Source organism: Macaca thibetana, chromosome 3 (genome assembly GCF_024542745.1).
Source record: "Macaca thibetana thibetana isolate TM-01 chromosome 3, ASM2454274v1, whole genome shotgun sequence".
In the NCBI taxonomy this organism is placed as follows: Eukaryota; Metazoa; Chordata; class Mammalia; order Primates; family Cercopithecidae; genus Macaca; species Macaca thibetana.
The window spans coordinates 85,156,439-85,175,599 of NC_065580.1; the positions used below are offsets into that span (position 1 = coordinate 85,156,439).

Sequence of the window (19,161 nt, forward strand, 5' to 3'; positions counted from 1 at the left end):
AGAGTTCTAACAAAATATTTTTCTTCCTAGGGACCTAGTTTTGAACATTATCAACTAAATAATCTGTCATTCCCCCAGTGAATTTTAGTGCCATCCCTATACTAAGTTCCAGTATGTGTCTCTGTACTTCCTCACTGATTCGTTCATCTATTATTTCATAGGACCATTCTGTTATAATTATCCAATCCGATTGTAGCATGTCTAATTTGGTAAAACAAATATATTTCTGCCCTTATTATTAAAATTGACTTAGCTTTTTGTCATACATATTTTAAATAAGTTTGCCATAAATTCCAGCTCCAATCTTGAGTAGTTATACATTAAATTATAAATTAATTTTAATATTATATCAAGAAATTTCATATAAGAATAGAAAATGTCTCCATTTATTCTGATCTTGTGTGTCTTTGCAGAGAGTTTTAACATTTTCTTTATTAGGTCATGTGTATTTTTAATTAATTCCTAGATACTTTCAATTTTTTTTGATATTGTTTTTGGAAACTCATTGATTATTGCTAATATAAGAATATACTAGTGAATATTTAAGTTGATTTTGTATTTGGAAAATTTGCTATACTCTCATACTAGTCATAATATATTTTCAATTATATATTTTTTCAATTGGAATATATATATGTATTTATCATTATTTTTATTACTTGTTATATTTTTTCCTTTTCACCATATATTGTTTACTTATAATTCTCCTTACAGTACTTTTGCAAAATCAGTTTTTCAATAAGTCTGATTAACTTTTCTCAATAATGTAGCTTTCAGTTTTGTCAACATTATGAATTTTTGTTGTTGTTGTTACTCTCTGCAATTTTCTGCCTCATTTCTATAATAGCTTTCCTTTTCAAGTCTTTTGGTTTTGTATCATTTCTCCTTTTCAAACACCTTCACTTTTTGTATTTAAATAGAATTGACCCTTGAACAACATGGGAATTAGGGGCGCCGACCACTCTTGCAGACAAAAAAATTTGAGTGTAACATTTGACTATCCAGAAATTTAACAACCAATACTCTACTGTTGACTGGAAGCCTTACCAATAACATAAAGCCAATTAACATATATTTCATATGTTATACATATTATATACTCTATTCCTACCAGAAAGTCAGCTAAAGGAAAGAAAATGTTAAGAAAATCACAAGAAAGAGAAAATATATATACTGTTCATTAAGTGGAAGTTGATCATCATAAAGGTCTTTATCTTCATCATCTTCAGATTGAGTAAGCTAAAGGGGAGGAAGAAGAGAAGGGGTTGATCTTGCTGTTCCAGAGGTGGCAGAGGCAAAAGAGGTGGAGAAGGTGAAAGGGGAGGCAAATTACACTGGGTATAACTTTTATTGAAAAAATATCTACAAGTTGACCAGTGCAATTCAAACCTGTGTTGTTCAAAGGTCAATTGTATTTCTGTTTACTAATATAAGGGTTTTTCAACCTCGACACTATTGACATTTTGAGCTGTATAATTCTTTACTTCGTATTTGAGGTGTTGTCCTATGCAGTGAGGGTATTTAGCAGCATTCCCAACTTTACCTACTACTTAGAAGAAAAAAAACCAAAAAACCTACTTTAGTCATGACAATCAAGCAGACATTGTCAAATGTCCTTCGGGAAGAAGCAAAATTCTTCTCTGTTGAGAATCCCTGGAAATTGACTGAAGCATATAAAAAATGAGAAATATTTAGAAAAAACTATTGAGCCTCAGATAAGAACTCTCTAGTGATCTTTCAGTCTTGGGCTGCTTCCTTAGCCTTCAGGTCCCTGGGTGCTGTAGTCCTTATTGTGGAATAAGCTAAGAAAACAAGTAGCTTCATTATGAGTGGAGCTGACTTGATTTGAAATGGAAGCCAGAAAATCTCTATGGCCTAGAACATTGTTTTACAGCTTACACTTACAGTAGTGATATCTGTGGCAAATGAACAGGGAGAGCCAATGTTATAGCTAGCCTGAGTTTGTGAAAATGACTCTAGAGCAAGCAATTAACTAGCAGATTGGCCAGAAATTTAACAAAAGATCTTGGAATCAAACTTTCATATGGGCTGTGATAAACTTCTATATATTCCTGGCTGTCTGAAAATCTGTATGGATTTGCAAGGCTACACAAATGCTCAGAAGAGACATAAGAGGATCCTAGTTACCTACACATCCTTGGTTAAATGAGAGGTTTTGTATGTGAGCAGAAGAGAAAAAAGAAATGGCAGATTATGTTAAAAGCTGAAGGTGATTTCTAATTGCCTGAACTTTGAATACATTCTTCAATGAACACATGGATGTGATGACAAAGAAAAGAAGACTTACTGGCTTGAAGTGTTTGAGTACAATCTCTAGACAACCATTTTGACACAGTGGTGACCTCTAGCAAAGCAATATACACCATAAGAAAGAAAGGCTCCACAGGCAAGTCATTAAATAGACAAACATAGGAACAATAATAACCACTGTGGGCAAATAAAAATCCAGGGAATTAAAAATATAAACAATTTTCAGTTTTCAACAAAAAACAAGGATATATGCAAAAGAATGGGAAAATGTGTCACACATTTAGGAAAATAACAAGCAAACAAGCAAGGTCTCTGATGGGGCACAGATGTTTGACTTCACAGATAAATACTTCAAAACATATATTATAAATATGTCAAAAGAATTAAAAGAAACACCATTTAAAGAATAAAGTATAGCAACAATGACTCTCCAAATAGAAAACGTTAATGAAAGATACAAAATTATAAACAAAAGAACCAAGTAGAAATTCAGGAGTTAAAAAGTCTAGTAACCAAAACAAACAAAGAATCCTAAGAGACTTAAGAGATTGGCATCATTAATATCTAAAGATTGGAAACAATCAAAATGTCCATCAATTGATGAAGGGATAAGTAATATCTGATATCTCCATGCAACAGAATCCTATTCAACAACAAAAAAGGAAAACAGTATTTATACAGTTCACATGAATGAACTCAAAAACTTTATCTTAAGTGAAAGACTCCAGATGCAAAAGTCCTATATTGTGTGATTTTAAAAATTATTTTCCCATATGTTATTGAGGTACATACAGGTGGTATTGGGTTACATGAGTAAGTCCTTTAGCGGTTATTTGTGAGATTTTGGATATTTTGAAATACAGAATGTCCATAAAAGACGAATCTTAGAGGCAGAAAGCCAATCAATTCCTTCCTGAAACTGGGAAAAGCAGCCAAGATTGAATAAAAACGGGCATGAGGGTTCTGATTTGCGTAATAGAAATGTTCTAAAACTGGATTAATTTACTAAAATCATTAAAAAGTACACTTACAATGAGTGAATTAGGTTGTGTGTAAGTGATACACTAAGAAAGCCCTCAAAAATACTGTTTTTATACCAGTGTGAATAGGAGGGCTTCTCTGGATCAAGAGACATTGCATTTTTCTTTCAAATAATAATAGTCATTACAGTATTAATAACCATTGTGTATTTAGCCTTTATTATCTACCATTCTATGAGATTCTTTAAATGTACAATCATATTTGTAACTCTATGAGAGAGGAAATAATAACCAGCAGGGTACTGAGATACTGAGATTAAATAATTTGCTTAAAGATTCTTACCCAGGTAGCTTACCTCTTAAGTTCATGGACACAACCAATGTTTTCTATATTCTAGTAGCCTTTTTATAGCCTTTTACTGTGTGTGTGTGTGTGTGTGTGTGTGTGTGTGTGATGTGACATGACATAAAATTAGCATGGTGTGACATACATTAAATGGAATGTAATGCTTTATATATTTTTAGATTTCATAATCGTTGGCTAAAAATACATATAATCACTGTTAAAATTATTCCTTCAGGATTAAAATTTTAACAACTATTTCAACTGCCAAATAATATTTTACTCTGTGTAAGATTCTAAAAGAAATGAAGTGAAAAGTCAGCCTTCTGACTTATTAATCACTTGAGAATAGTAGCAGGATTTTTTTGTAGACTTTTCTTAGATTTTTAGTAAGCTATAATGATTTTATAAAATAAATCTCAAAGTAAGATAAAATTTAATGCAATATTTTCACATTTTCAACAATATGGAGCTTTAGCTTATACTCTAAAACTTGTAAGTATATTAAATCATTCTAAGCTTCATTTTGGTAACACAAATAAACCAGTTACAAAGAATATAGTTTTTTCTCCTTGTTTAAAACATGAAAAATATGTCAGTTGCTGATACTCTGACTTTAAATTAGTAAGTGATGATAAAAATAATAATCAGTCATTAGAGCAATAATAATTGCCTATTAGAAGAGATGTTTTGATGGCACAAGGTAAAATCAATTATTTATAATCAGTAAATTTTCATAGTGTGAAAGTTTTCTTACTGTGATTATCCAGTACAGGTATAAAGGTAAAATTTAGTGGAAAATCTTACCACGCCAATGGAAAAGTAATTATTGATGATACTGTAAGGCACTGGGTCTCCCTTCTCATCTTTGTCATTAGGTATGACTTCAAACTTCCACCTGTCCAACATGATTTCTGTGCTGTTTTCAATGTCTTTTAGAATTTTCATCAAATTCTCACCTTCATAACCTAACGGGAAAAAAAAATACCTTGAGAAAAGAACTCCAACCAAATAAAAAAGCTGTATTTTTGTGTTTCCGTGTGTTTATGCATATGTAATATTCTAAAGATAAATAATGATTTTGAAGCACATTCTACAACAAAATGAAGAATTAATTATAACATTATACTCATACCCATATTTAATTCTCAACTTTAATTTGTAACACGTACTGTATTTCTCTTCTCTTTTGTGGTGCCAATTCTCAGCATATACAACTGCCAAGTGAACATTTCTACTGTATACCCCACAAAATTTTATATAAATAGATTCAAAATTGAATGAATTCTCTGCTTCCATATCTTCCTTATGTGCAGCTGACTTCGCAAAGACATCATTCTCTACCCAGTTGCAAAAGTCAAAAATGTGGATGTCATTTTAGACTTTTTCCTTTCCATCACTCTCTTACTCTCTCACCTTTTCACCTCTAGTGATATAAAACTTTCAATTTAGGTCAAAGGTCCTACTCTTTGTTTTAAAATTTTGTTTCTTATTCTATCTACTCAGGGTACCCCGTTTCTTTTTGGTTGGTTTGCATCTATTTCCTTGGCACGGCTTTATATTTGCTAATACTTCTTCCCAGTGCTGCTGCGTATGCCTGTAGTCTCAGCTACTCAGGAGGCTGAGGCGGGAGAACTACTTGAGGCCAGGAGTTCCAGGCTGCAGTGAGCTATGTTTGTACCACTGTATCCCAGTCTGGGTAACAGAGCAATATTCCATCTTTAAAACAATAAATTTAAATAAAATTAATAAATTTGCTAGCACTTCATTCTGGAAATCACCCTTTCAAAATAATGGCTCAGATGCCCCTCATGCAGTCCCCTACACACAGTTCTCAAAACTGGCCCTATCTTAGAACTAGTACACCACGTTGCTGTTACTTGTGTTTTTCTCACTACAGGTTCCTCTTAAGCCTGCCATAGAGTAAATGCTCAACAAATCAGTTTTTTAATGAATCTATGATAGATGGTCAACATGACCTGAAAATAAAAGTCTTGTCAATATTGCATTCTCAATATTCAATTTACCTGTAAGTATATAACATTATAGTTATCACTGCAGCCTAAACCTGACAGTTACTGTTTTTGTTTCTTAATCTCCCTCAACATTAGTTTCCTTCCCTGTCAAAACCTTAGGTTTCTTGTGAAGATTAAGCAAGATAATATTTAAAAAGATCTCAGTACATGAGGCCTAAAACAGAAAATAGAAAGTTCTCAATAATATTATACTACTGATGATGATACCATCAGAATTTGAAATATTGTACTAAGTTAAATCATCTCTCTCTTCACCCATATAAAAGCACACATAGAGTCCTAAAATGATATTTTGAGTTGGAACAATATTTTCAGTTTTTGCTTTTTTCTGTTCATTATTTAACTGTTGAACAAGGAAATGCCAGAGGCTATGAGTCCTCATTAGAACTATTAGCATACATATCATTGAATAAACTCATTGGGTTAAAAGAAAACAGGCACTCTCATATGCCAACATTCCCTAAAGAGGAATACATTACACTTAAGGTGTATCTGTTCAATTAACTATTAGAAGGTGAAGGCCACCAGAAACTAGAAATACCTCTTCTGGAGCCCATCACCACTTCTTACCTTACACAGGTTTAAAAAGTAATTACGTGCTATTTAATACATACAGTAAAGGGTACAATAAGTAATGATTACATAAACATTGAAAACATTAAATATTATTTCAAAAGCTATCGTATGTCTTATAGTATAATTTGAAGCTGTAAGTATTAATAATATGCATATAACTGTACTCAGTGGCAAAACACTGAATGGTTTAAACTGCAAGATTATGATAATTATATTTACTAATATTTCATGTTTCTTAATAGTGCTACCTTATTCTAAATGTTTAATTCATTTCTAATTGTTAATTTCTTTTAAGAAGTAATAGCTCCACAAACAAATTATATACATATATATTATTTTACCTACTGAATTAAATAAAAACACTTAAATATATTCATTTATTTTCCAAATTCTGCTTTCATTTCAGAATAAGCTTGATAGTTTTTAGACATAAATTAATTTGCATATAATAATATATATTATAATACAGGAGTATCGTGTGTGTATGTGTATACATATACACAATTAGCAGAAATACAAGTAAATAATAATGCTTTAAGAAATGTTGAATTTGTTCTCAGTCATGTCTCCGGTTAATAGCAGCACTGTCCAACATAACACTAGAACAATGTAGGAACAGCAACCTAACCAGGAGAGAACATGAGAGGAATGAATGTAATGAAAATCAATTACCACAGCTACATTGCAGCAGGGTCACTCAGCTTAAAATCTTTACCACTAGATATGAGTACAGGGATTTTTATGACTAAACATGAAAAAGGCTAGTTTAAATCTGTCTTCTAGCCAAGCAAAAGTAGAAAGAGGCAATAAATAAATCTTGAGAATTACAACATCTGCAGTTCAGAAGTGATTCATATAGATGAACTCTAAACTGTAGTCCCCCATTTAACAAATATCTTTTCCCTACTTCTTGTAAGTATCTATGCTCAAGATTGTTAAATAATGATGTGTAACTATTAATAGGATTCCTATACCCAAGAAGATAATGATTTTTAAAAAGATAAATCAAATCCACTAAATATGCCAGCAAAAGATTTTTATAGAAAAGAACAATGCTATTTTCTTTTATTATTTTGATTTAAAGCCTGTAATCACTCCAGGCTAAGAAACAAAACGAAAACATAATTAATATTTATTTTATATTTAATGATATCATGTTATAATGACTGAATCTAAAAAGTCATAGAAATTGTTGCAAATGAAAATCACATAAAGAAATGCAACAACAAATTTGTATAAAAGTGTGTCCCATTTACAACTATTACTTACCTCCTCAGTTTACACTAACAAGATTTTCCTTGCCATTAAATTGTTGTTAAGAGAGACTAATGATTGCCAGAAATTTACAAAAATAATGCTAATTAAGCTAGGATATCCTATAGACTTACAGTGTCAACTTTTCCAAAATATGAAAATATATGCTTATAAAAAAGAGGCTTCAAGTCAAAAGATTCCCTGAATCTTAAGTGAACCAAATGATTAATGGTGGAATGAAGTACTTTCTTCTACAAATACTAAGCATAATAATAATTACTGCAACTGCATAAAGTTCTTAACACAAACATTGATATGGTTTGGCTCTGTGTCTCCACTCAAATCTCATTTTTAGTTGTAATCCCCATAATCCCCATGTGTCAAGGGAGGGACCTGGGGGGAGGTGATTAGATCATGAGGGTGGTTTCCTCCATGCAGTTCTGTGAGTGAGTTCTCATGAGATCTGATGGTTTTATAAGGGACTATTTCCCCTTTGCTCATTTGCTTCTCTCACCTGCTGTCATGTAAAACATGCCTTGGCTTCTCCTTCACCTTCATGAATGTAAGTTTCTTGAGGCCTCCCCAGTCATTTGGAAGTGTGAGTCAATTGAAACTTTCTTTATAAATTACCCAGTCTTGGGTATGTCTTTATAGCAGTGTGAGAACAAACTAATACAAACACTGTGCAAACAATTTATCAGTTTAGCACAAGAACCTACAAGGTACGCACTATTATTTTCTTCGATGAGGAATCTACAGCCAGTTTTTAAGTAATGTGCTCAAAGTTACACATCTGTCAAGAAATAATCCCACTGTAAAGCATATTTCTTTGTTAATGATCTCTAGCAAATGGCATCTTCATTTCTCTAATTGCTAAACTTGGGCATCTTGATACCTTGCTTTCCCTAAAACTCCTAACCAATCCACTGGTAAGTACAATTAAACTGAGCCTGAATATGTACCTCCAGTTTGTCTACTTGCCTGATTTACATCATGCAAGCTCTAGTCTACTCACTTTATTATGTAATTAGAACAGCTATAATAGAAGTTCTCATTTGGAGAACTATAGTTCTGCATGTTTTCACATTTTCTGACCAGTTTATTTTCTACCCTCAAATTAATCTGTTTTGAAAATGTGTCAGTGTGTTACTCTGCTTCTGAGACTTTCAAAGCTTCACTTTGCATGCCAAATTCAATCAAATAAAACCCTTAGAATAACAAACAAATTCCTGCATTATCTGGCTCCCAATTATCTTTCCAAAGTCATAATACTCACCACCCCTAATTGCCCACCACTGCATTGCTTCTTCAGCAACCCCACCTGCATTCCTCCCTTCAGTCCTTGAAACACAGAGAGCTATTTCTCCTCCTTCTTATATTTTAGGTCCAGCTTAAATGTTACCTCCTCAGAGAGACCTTCTTTCCCATCTAGCTAGATAGTTCATCCTATTATTCATTCTTCTGATTCCTTGATATCATTTTATAACTATATATTTCATTATTGTTTGATTTATTGTCCATTATACTCAATGAAAATGTAATCTCTAGAAGGATAGAAGCCATTTGTTTATTTCCTCACTGTATATTTAGTACCTAGAACAATGCCAACACATATCAGACACTCACAGAGAATTCAACACTAATAGATACTTTGACACATGTCCTTGCCTTTATCCATTGTTAGTACTTTGTATGCGGTTTCACAAGAATGATTAGAGTATGCCAAAAACGGACTTCTTTATCAAATTTGACATTTAGGCCATTTGTTAATTTGGAAAAAAAAATCAAATTACTAATTTTCATATACATCAAATATATGTTACTGAAGATTATGGCAAGAAGACACACATATTTTCTTTCTTTTCAATCAATGCGCTTGTATGAACACTGGCAAATACAAGTATCTTATCAGAAACGGTGATGTCTTTATTCATTTCTTTAGATTTCATGAACTCTAATGCAACTCATGAAAATACTCCTTAAGTATATTCTTACTGAAAATCCCAAATAGATTACATACTAAGTTCTTGATTTAGTCAAGCATGTACACAACTTAGAGCTAGTTGGTCAGATATTCATGGAATTGTTCTCCAACTTTGCTGTAAATCAGAGTTACTTAGGGACTTTGTTTAAAAAAAAAAATCATCTGCTCAGTTCCCAACTCCAGATATTTCCATTCAGCACGTCTGGGGTGGGGTCAGGCCACTGTATTTTTAACAAGCTCTCCAGGGACTCTGTTCACCTTGTCTTAGTAGACACTTTTCAAACTTCTCTAAATGAGCTTTGATGCTAAAAATATTTAGCATTCAAGTCCTGTTTCTTTACCAAAGTCTGGTGGTGTTTAGTGATCTTATCTGGTAGCGTTCAGTGATCTTCAGATAAATATAGCCTATTAGTGACTCTGCAAAATGTTTTAAGACCTCATCTCAAAATATTCTCTCTTGCTTACCCTACTCCACCCACGCTATTTCAGTTTCAGTTTCTTGAATACGTCAAGTGCCTTGCCACCTTTGGGCTTTTGAACTCGATGTTCCCTCTGCCTATGAAGTTCACACCCAGCTTTACATGGCTGTGTCATTATCTAGCTAGTAGGTTTTTTTTTTTTTTCTATGTCATATCCTCAGTGATGTCTTTCCTTACAATGATCATCTGTTTACTTGTTAGTGTAAAGTCTCACATATGATTTTATGTGCCACTAAAAGTTAAGGTATTTTTGTTTTTATTTTGTCAACTCTGTATCCAAAGTGCAGAGCACAGCTGGCTAGCATAGAGTGAGTCTTAAAAACTGAGTATTATTTAACGTATTCACTCCTGGGAAACTAATTTGTTAAGCCTTTCATTTTTCCTTTGTGATTTTACCACCAAACTTATAAATTAAAAATATAAAAATTAAGTGCATCCATATGTACCTTATTTTCTAACAAAAAAATCAAAACAAAAAATAAAAAAACAAAAACAAAAACCAGAGATGTTTGGAAACTTGCACTCGTCTAGTTTAAGTCTGTAATTAATACCACATTAAAACCCAATACCCATGGTCTCTTTGACCACTATTTGTTCTTCTATCCAAGATTATTGCTCAAAATGATATATTATATATACCATATCTGTTATATTCACTGAAATCATATGGTTTTTGTTTCTTTTTTTTTTTTTTCTTTTTGTTTTGCAAGGGAAAAGGGTGTTGTGTACTGTTTCTGCTTTTGTTGTTGCAGCTGCTTTACCTCCTCCCCATCGCAGGCATCTCGCTAGATCATTGCCAGTCCCAAGAGGCAGAATTGCAACTGGAGGATGCTTGCCTACATTGGCCTTTTCTGCAGAATAAAAAAAAAAAATACAAATAAAGAAAATTTCAAATTCAAATAAAACAATGGAAATAGAAAGATAGGCTGATGACATTAAATGAAGGAATTTCAATAGGTACTCATAAACAAAACATAATTGTATTTTTAAGATATATACCATAATGAATTATGGATAATTTGTAAACATTTGTAGCAATTGATAAAACACAAATACTATTATTCACAGAATGATGGAATTTTCAAAACTCAGGCAAGAGGAAAGCTTTTTAAATACCTTAACTGAACTAAAAATTGTTGTGTGTCTTGTCTCAATTACAATCCTCAGGGATATTATTATATACAGCATAAGATTACAATACAGAGACACAACTAGGATGGATGTGTAGGTTCCTATATAAAGTCCTTTTGCAACATCAATTCCAGGTACATTTTACTTAGAGGAATAAAATATTTGCAAACTGTTGAATTATAGAAGTGAGTAAATTGCTAACAATGTCCTTGACTTTTTCCCACCCGTGGTGCGGCTTTGTGTCGGAGCAAACGGAACACAACGTTAACAGCTGGAGTACACCGAGATCAGCAGGTTTTCCATGAGATTAATCTTTACATCACATAATGCTTTGGGTTCAGAGCAGTAAAGATCTCTGCCGCTGACATCCCATATGCTTTGGCTTGAATCATCGCATGCCTTGAATTAATCTCACAAATGTATATTACTTTCTTTTATTTTTTCTTCCTCCTTAGCCCCTCAAAATCAATGTATGTATGTGTGTAGGATAGAGGGGCTAGATAATGTAGGGACATGTCACAATGAAATAGCCAACGACAAGATTTTGAGGGCTAAAACAAGCTAAGAATTCCTGCTATTTTTCCTCTAAAATCCTTACAAGTCCTCAGATACTTTTCCAACTAACTCATTAACTTTTGTAGTTCTTGAATTCTGTTGTCTTCTCAGATAAAACATGTAAATACGATCTACATTGTTTAATGGAAGGCCAGATCAGAATTTTCACTGTTGCTTTTTAAATCAAATATTAGTAGATTAAAGCTGTTAGATCCTTATCAAAAGTGTTGCCAACATGTATTTATTTTTAATTTGAATATTTTTAGCGTATGCAAAGACAAAATGTTATCTGCATTGACTAAATAGGTGTCTGTTTCAATTTATACAGAAGGTAAAACTTCTTTTGAATCAATTCGTTCTATGAAAGGGCCTGTTTTAAACAAAGAATTGATCAATGCAGTAACTGAAATGAGACCAAAGAGAGTCAATATTTGTTTTGGATGTATTTCCTCATAAAGGCCTATTCATGATCTCTTTTTCTAACTAATAACCAGTTCCGACAACTGACTATATCTGAAAAACCAAATAATTTTCCTGAATTTATAGTTTTTCTTGTGCTGCATACTTATCTTACATTGTCAGTGATGTTCTTGTGTTGTTTGCTTATAAAAATTGAGCTTTTTCAACTTAAATAGAGAGGCAATATAGATAAGGTTTAACTGTGGGTTCTAATCTCAGCTCTCTCAGTTCACAACTATAAGACTTTGTTGTAGTTATTTACTTTTACCAAGTTTTAGGTTCCCTATCTCTACATGGGATTATTAATACTATCTGTGTCATAGAGTTGTGAGGAATAAACAAGACAACATGATGAATAAAAATTAGCTATGATGATGATGATGGTGGATGATAACGATATGAATGTATACAGAGGGTAAGATTTTGAGGGTCCATGTTTTAATAATGTAAGAACATCAATTTGGCACAGACTTTATCACAAATACTAAGACTGCTCCTTCAGTTCCTTGTCTGGGGCACACAAACAATCTGATTTCCTAGAGCCGCATTTGAAAACAACTCTGAAAATTTGGTAAACACTGTAAGAAGTGGATTAGAAAGGAAGGATTTCTAGATACTTGTAAACTATTTTGCCAGTTAAATTTTTGAACTATAGAATAATATGTTAAACCAGTAAATAGTGTACAAACCTCCAGATGTCCAATTATATCACTGCTTCCAAAGATAATGATACAAGCAATAGATACATAGATGAAACAGGATTTAAAGCTATTGCTCTCTCCCCAGTCATGTTAAGTATGTGTCTGCATTACCTATGCAATCCAAAACCCAGCCCACGGTTCCGTCTCCACCACAGGCTAACACTCTGAAGTCAGGGACATCACGGAAAAAGTTTAACCTGAAAAATAAGCATGTTATGGCACATGATTAATAGTTTAAAAATAAGATATTTTCAGTTTTGTATCATTAGCATTTTACCTGATGAAATACATTTTTATTTTATAAAAACTAAAATATCTCAATCATAACTTACATAGCTTTAATCCTATTTTATAATTATATATTCAGGATTCTATAATTTAAAAATATTTTGTAATTATATAGTCTAGATTCCATAATGAATATACTCTATTTTTCTTTAATAAACTCTAAAATTTTAAGAATAAAATTAGCAAATCATAATAATTTTCATTAAGATATTCTCCTAGATGTGATTTGCAGTTCACATAACCCAGAATGACATATACTACATTATTTCACTTAATAAATTTCTTCAATCCAAAATTATCTTTTGAGTGAATATATAAATGTGACAGTTATGTCAGTAAATATGTCTTTAACAATTTTGTACTTTCTCCATTACTGGGAGAAATTGATCAGACTGCAACTGGGGTTCTAGCCAACTTTTCTTTTGACTGAGAATCTGCAAGTAGGAGTCAGGCTTCACCTTGTATTTTGACCTGGTTGACAGCATTTTCCATCCAGGAACACTCCAGCCTAATTGCTGGGTCAGCTGCCATAAATACCCACTGCTTCTGCTGTTACTGCATGCAGTGTGCTTAATAATGCAACCTACCTTGTGAAAAGCAACAAAGGCAGGTAATGTAGCCAGCTATACAGTCATAGCCTACTTTATTGCAATAAAAAATTGAAACAGGACAGAAATTTTTGTATGTGTCCCTTCACCTCCCTTGTCCCAAAGATAACAACTGACAGTGATATAATATGCAACTATCCAAGGAATTTTTCTACGTACTTATATATACAAATATTCATACATGTCTGTATTACACATATATGTTCAACACGAATAAAATTGTGCTATACATACTGTTCATTAACTTGTGTGGTTTTATTTTAACTTCAAATATGTCTTAGAGAACTTTGTGTATCAGTATATAACATATGCAGATGTCACGTGTGGCATTCTGTCAGATTATTATTTTTAAGCACTGCATCATGTTTTGTAATAAGTGCACACACTACAAGATACAATAAATGATTTCTTTTATGAATTTTTAAGCTTTTTCTGGTGTCTCATTATTACAAAAAAGTATTGTATTTAACATTATTTGAAGAACATTTGTGTAAATGTGTGCATGTGTTTTGAAGGCCACTCTGGAGAAAAATATTCCATTACATCAATATATCCCTCTGAATGGCTCCCACTGTCAAATACGCAAGGGTCCATTTCTTTGCAACCACAAAACACCACATATGAACAACTTTATGATATTTCTGTAATAATGAGTGAAAACCAATGTCTTTTTATTTGTTGTAAAATCACACTTCCCTGTTTACTAGTGAGTTGAACATATTTTTATACATTTCCTGGAGATGTGTAACCTCTCCTATGCAAAGAACATTCAAAGATGCACCTTTCTTTCTATTGAATTGTTTTTTTATTTTTTATTTTTATTTTTTGAGATGGAGTTTTGCTTTTGTTGCCCAGTATGGAGTGCAATGGTGCAATCTCGACTCACTGCAACCTCCTTCTCCTGGGTTCAAGCAATTCTCCTGCCTCAGCCTCCCAAGTAAGCTGGGATTACAGGTGCCCGCCACCACGCCTGGCTAATTTTTGTATTTTCAGTAGAGACAGGGTTTCACCATGTTGGCCAGGCTGGTCTCAAACTGTTGACCTCAGGTGATCCATTCTCCTCGGCCTCCCAAAGTGTTGGGATTACAGGTGTGAGCCACTGCACTGGGCGAGTTGTCTTTTAATAATACTTTACAAACTCTTTGCATATTATAGCAATCTTTGCATTTAAATTTGCATGATTTAAAAAAGTTTTGTCAAGGTAATACCAACACTGCATAAATATATGTATAAAAATTACTAAAACCCATCATCTGATTATAATATCCATGGATATTTGGAACAGGAAACTTTCATGCATTTTCTCATTTATTATATTGTGGATATTTAACCTTTGTGAGACATGTTGCAAATATTTTCTTCGGTTCTAATGCTTATTGTTTTGCTTATACTAATATATGTACAATAGAATAAACACATACGTACCAGTTTCCCATTCCAGGTGGTAGAACATTTCCAATAATTTACATATTTCTCTGTTTTCTTTCCCTATAGCACTGCTCTTTCCAATTTACAAAGGTGAGCGCTGTTCTGAATACTGAGTTACCATGTGTCTGACATGATCGGTATGTGTCTTTCTACTTTTCCCAGTTAGCACTGGTACTCAGATTCATTTATGTTGTAGCTGAAGCTTTTTCCACATGTAGCTGAAGTTCTTTTAACTCCTACTGCTGTGTTAAATACCACTTATATGTCTTTTAAAATCCATGTCAATGGGCATTTCAATTGGTTTGCTTTACATTCTTGCAAAAAGTGCATTCTTATACAGGCATACCTCATTGTATTGCTCTTTACTTTATTGAACTTAGCAGATACCGCAGTTTTTACAACTTGAATGTTTGTGGCAACTCTGCTTCTAGCAAGTCTATCAGTGCCATTTTTTCCAACAGCACATGATCACTTGGTGTCTGTGTCACATTTTTGTAATTATCACAATATTTCAAACTTTTTCATTATTATTACATCTGTTATGGTGATCTGTGAAGTTATTATAGTAATTGTTTTGAGGTGCCATGAACCACGTCCATATAAGACAGATAACTTAATCGCTAATATTGTGTGTGTTCTGACTGCTCCACCCACCAGCCATTCTCCTGTTTCTCTTCCTGTCCTCAGGCCTCTCAATTCCCTTAGACACAACAGTATTGAAATTAGGCTAATTAACAACCCTACAATGTCCTCTAAGTGTTCAAGTGAAACAAAGAGTTGCATTTCTCTTTCAATCAAAAGCTAGAAAGTATTAAGCTGAATGAGGAAAGCATGTCAAAAGCATAGGCAGGCCAAAAGCTAGCTCTTTTGTGCCTGTAAGCTAAGTTGTAAAAGCAAAGGCAAAGTTCTTGAAGGAAATTAAAAGTGCTACTGCAGTGAACACACAAACAAGAAGGCGAAATATCCTTACTGCTGATATGGAGAAGGTTTTAGTGGTCTAGACAGAAGATAGAAGGAGCCACAACATTCCCTTAAGCTAAAGACAAATCCAGAGCAAGCTCCTAACTCTATTCAATTCTATGAAGGCTGAGAGATGTGAGGAAGCTGAAAAATAGTTTGATGCAAGCAGATGTTGGTTCCTGAAGCTTAAGGAAAGAAGCTGCATAAACAGCAAATGCTGAGGAAGAAGTGGTAGCAAATTATCCAGAAGATCTAGCTACAATTATTGATAAAGGTGGTACACTAAACAACAATTTTTCAGTGTAGACAACATAGCCTTCTAATGGAAGAAGATGCCATCTAGGACTTTGATAACTACAAAGGAGAAGTCAATGCCTGGCCTCAAAGCTTCAAAGAACAGGCTGGCTCTCTTGTTAGGGTCTAATGAAGCTGATTATTTTATTTTATTTTATTTTATTTTTTATTTATTTTTTTAAATTAATTTATTATTATTATACTTTAAGTTGTAGGGTACATGTGCATAACGTGCAGGTTTGTTACATATGTATACTTGTGCCATGTTGCTGTGCTGCACCCATCAACTCGTCATTTACATCAGGTATAACTCCCAATGCAATCCCTCCCCCCTCCCCCCTCCCCATGATAGGCCCCGGTGTGTGATGTTCCCCTTCCTGAGTCCAAGTGATCTCATTGTTCAGTTCCCACCTATGAGTGAGAACATGTGGTGTTTGGTTTTCTGTTCTTCTGATAGTTTGCTAAGAATGATGGTTTCCAGCTGCATCCATGTCCCTACAAAGGACACAAACTCATCCTTTTTGATGGCTGCATAGTATTCCATGGTTGGTGGGATTGTAAACTAGTTCAACCATTATGGAAAACAGTATGGCGATTCCTCAAGGATCTAGAACTAGATGTACCATATGACCCAGCCATCCCATTACTGGGTATATACCCAAAGGATTATAAATTATGCTGGTATAAAGACACATGCACACGTATGTTTATTGCAGCACTATTCACAATAGCAAAGACTTGGAATCAACCCTAATGTCCATCAGTGACAGATTGGATTAAGAAAATGTGGCACATATACACCATGAAGCTGATGATTTTAAGTTGAAGCCAATGCTCATTTACCATTCTGAAAATCCTAGGGCCCTTAAGAATTATGCTACTCTACCTGTGCACTATAAATGGTAGAACAAAGCCTGAGTGACAGCACATTTCTTTACAGCATGGTTTACTGAGTATTTTAAGTCCACAATTGAGACATACTTCTCAAAAAAAAAAAAAAAAAAAATTCCTTTCAAAATGTTATTTTCATTGACAATGTACCTGGTCACCCAATATTCTGACGGAGATGTGCAAACAGATGAATGTTGTTTTCATGCCTGCAAACAAAGCATACATTCTGCAGCTCATTGATCAAGGAGTAATTCAACTTTCAAGTCTTATTTAAGAAATACATTTCATATGGCTATAGGTGCCATAGACAGTGATTCATTTTGGGGATCTGGGCAAAGTAAATTGACAACCTCTGAAAAGGATTTAATAATCTAGGTGTCATTAAGAACATTCATAATTCATGGACAGAGGTCAAAATATCAGCATTAACAAGAGTTTGGAAGAAGTTGATGCTAAGCCTCATGGATGACTTTAAAGGGTTCAGGACTTCAGTGGAGGAAGTCACTGCAGATGTCATAAAAATAGCAAGAAGTAGAATTGTAAGTGGAGCCTGCATGTGACTGAATGGCCGAAATCTCATCATAGAATTTGAAAGGATGAGGAATTGATTCTTAGAGATAAGCAAAAAAAGGGGGTTTCTTGAGATGGAATCTACTCCTGGTAAAGATGCTGTGAACACTGTTGAAATGGTAACAAAGGATTTAGATTATTACATAAATTTAATTGATAAAGCAACAGTAGGATTTGAGAAGACTGACTCAAATTCTGGAAGAAGTTCTACTGTGTGTACATGCTAGCAAATAGCATCACATGCTAGAGAGAAATCTTTTATAAAAGTAAGAGTTCATCAATGGGTCAAATTTCATTGTTGTCTTCTTTTAAGAAACTACTAGAGTCACATCGCCTTCAGCAACCACCATTCTGATCATTTGGTTCCCATTAACATCAAGGCTAGACCCTCTACCAGAGAAAACATTATGACTCCCTGGAAGCTCAGATGATTGTTACTATTTTTTTGCAATGAATTATTTTTAAGTTAAGGTATATACATTGTTAAGCCATAATGCTATTGCACATTTAATAGACAAGAGTATAAACATAACTTTTATATGTACCGGGAAACCAAAAAATTTGTGATATTCACTTTATTGTGGTGGTGTGGAACCAAACTCACAATATCTCCAAGGTATGCCTGTACATACTTCTTAGTGCTTAAGGGCAGTGGCCACTTTAGAGTAATGCATATTAATATGCAACTTCACCAGATAAGGTCAATGGTTTTCGCAAAGAAGTTGCACCAATGTACAATGGATGTGCTCTATTAAATCCATTCTCTTTAACACTTGTCACACTTTTTCATTTTATTTATTTCTTACTTTCATGAAATGCCTATTTATCCTTTTTGTTTCTATTATCTATTCCTTTTTACCTTGTTGGTTTGTAAAAAATTTTTACATGTCTTTGATTTTAGTCCTTTTTTGATAATTGTTTTCAAATATCTTCTACAAATTTAAAGTTTCTTCTTTTACTTTCATTGTAATGAATAAGAACTTAGTTTTAATATTCAATTTCATCATCCCATTGATAAGTGGTTACGAGTCTTCTGTAAGACAAGCTTCCTTACTCAGAGCTCAGAACTCACATATACTCTCTTAAAATGTCAGTTTTACTTTCGACATAGAAATTCTTAGTTTGATGTGGTGTGAAGTACTTTATTTTCTTCTCTCCCCACTTTCTCCCATCTCCCCTTTATCCTGGCCTCTGGCCCTCCCTTTTTTCCTTTCTCACTCCCTTTCATCCTTCCTTTTAGCTGTAGTGCAGCATTTTTTTTCTATTTATTTTTTATCCATCTTTTCATTTATTGAATAATTCAATTTTCTACTATGCAAAGTCCATGATAAATATTACTTCCACATATGGGTA

General features: G+C 33.4%; 1 protein-coding gene across 16 annotated transcripts in view; it reads right to left on the reverse strand.

Moving 5' to 3' along the window:
* DGKB (diacylglycerol kinase beta) overlaps positions 1-19,161 on the reverse strand; it is a 778,174-nt gene that overhangs the window by 430,522 nt on the left and 328,491 nt on the right. For all 16 annotated transcript variants that reach the window (XM_050783046.1, XM_050783047.1, XM_050783043.1 and 13 more), the window contains 3 exons: positions 12,881-12,966; positions 10,685-10,774; positions 4,402-4,562 (listed from right to left, as the gene is read on the reverse strand). In XM_050783046.1, coding sequence (XP_050639003.1) covers positions 4,402-4,562; positions 10,685-10,774; positions 12,881-12,966 — 337 coding nt within the window. The remainder of the gene's footprint in view (positions 1-4,401; positions 4,563-10,684; positions 10,775-12,880; positions 12,967-19,161) is intronic.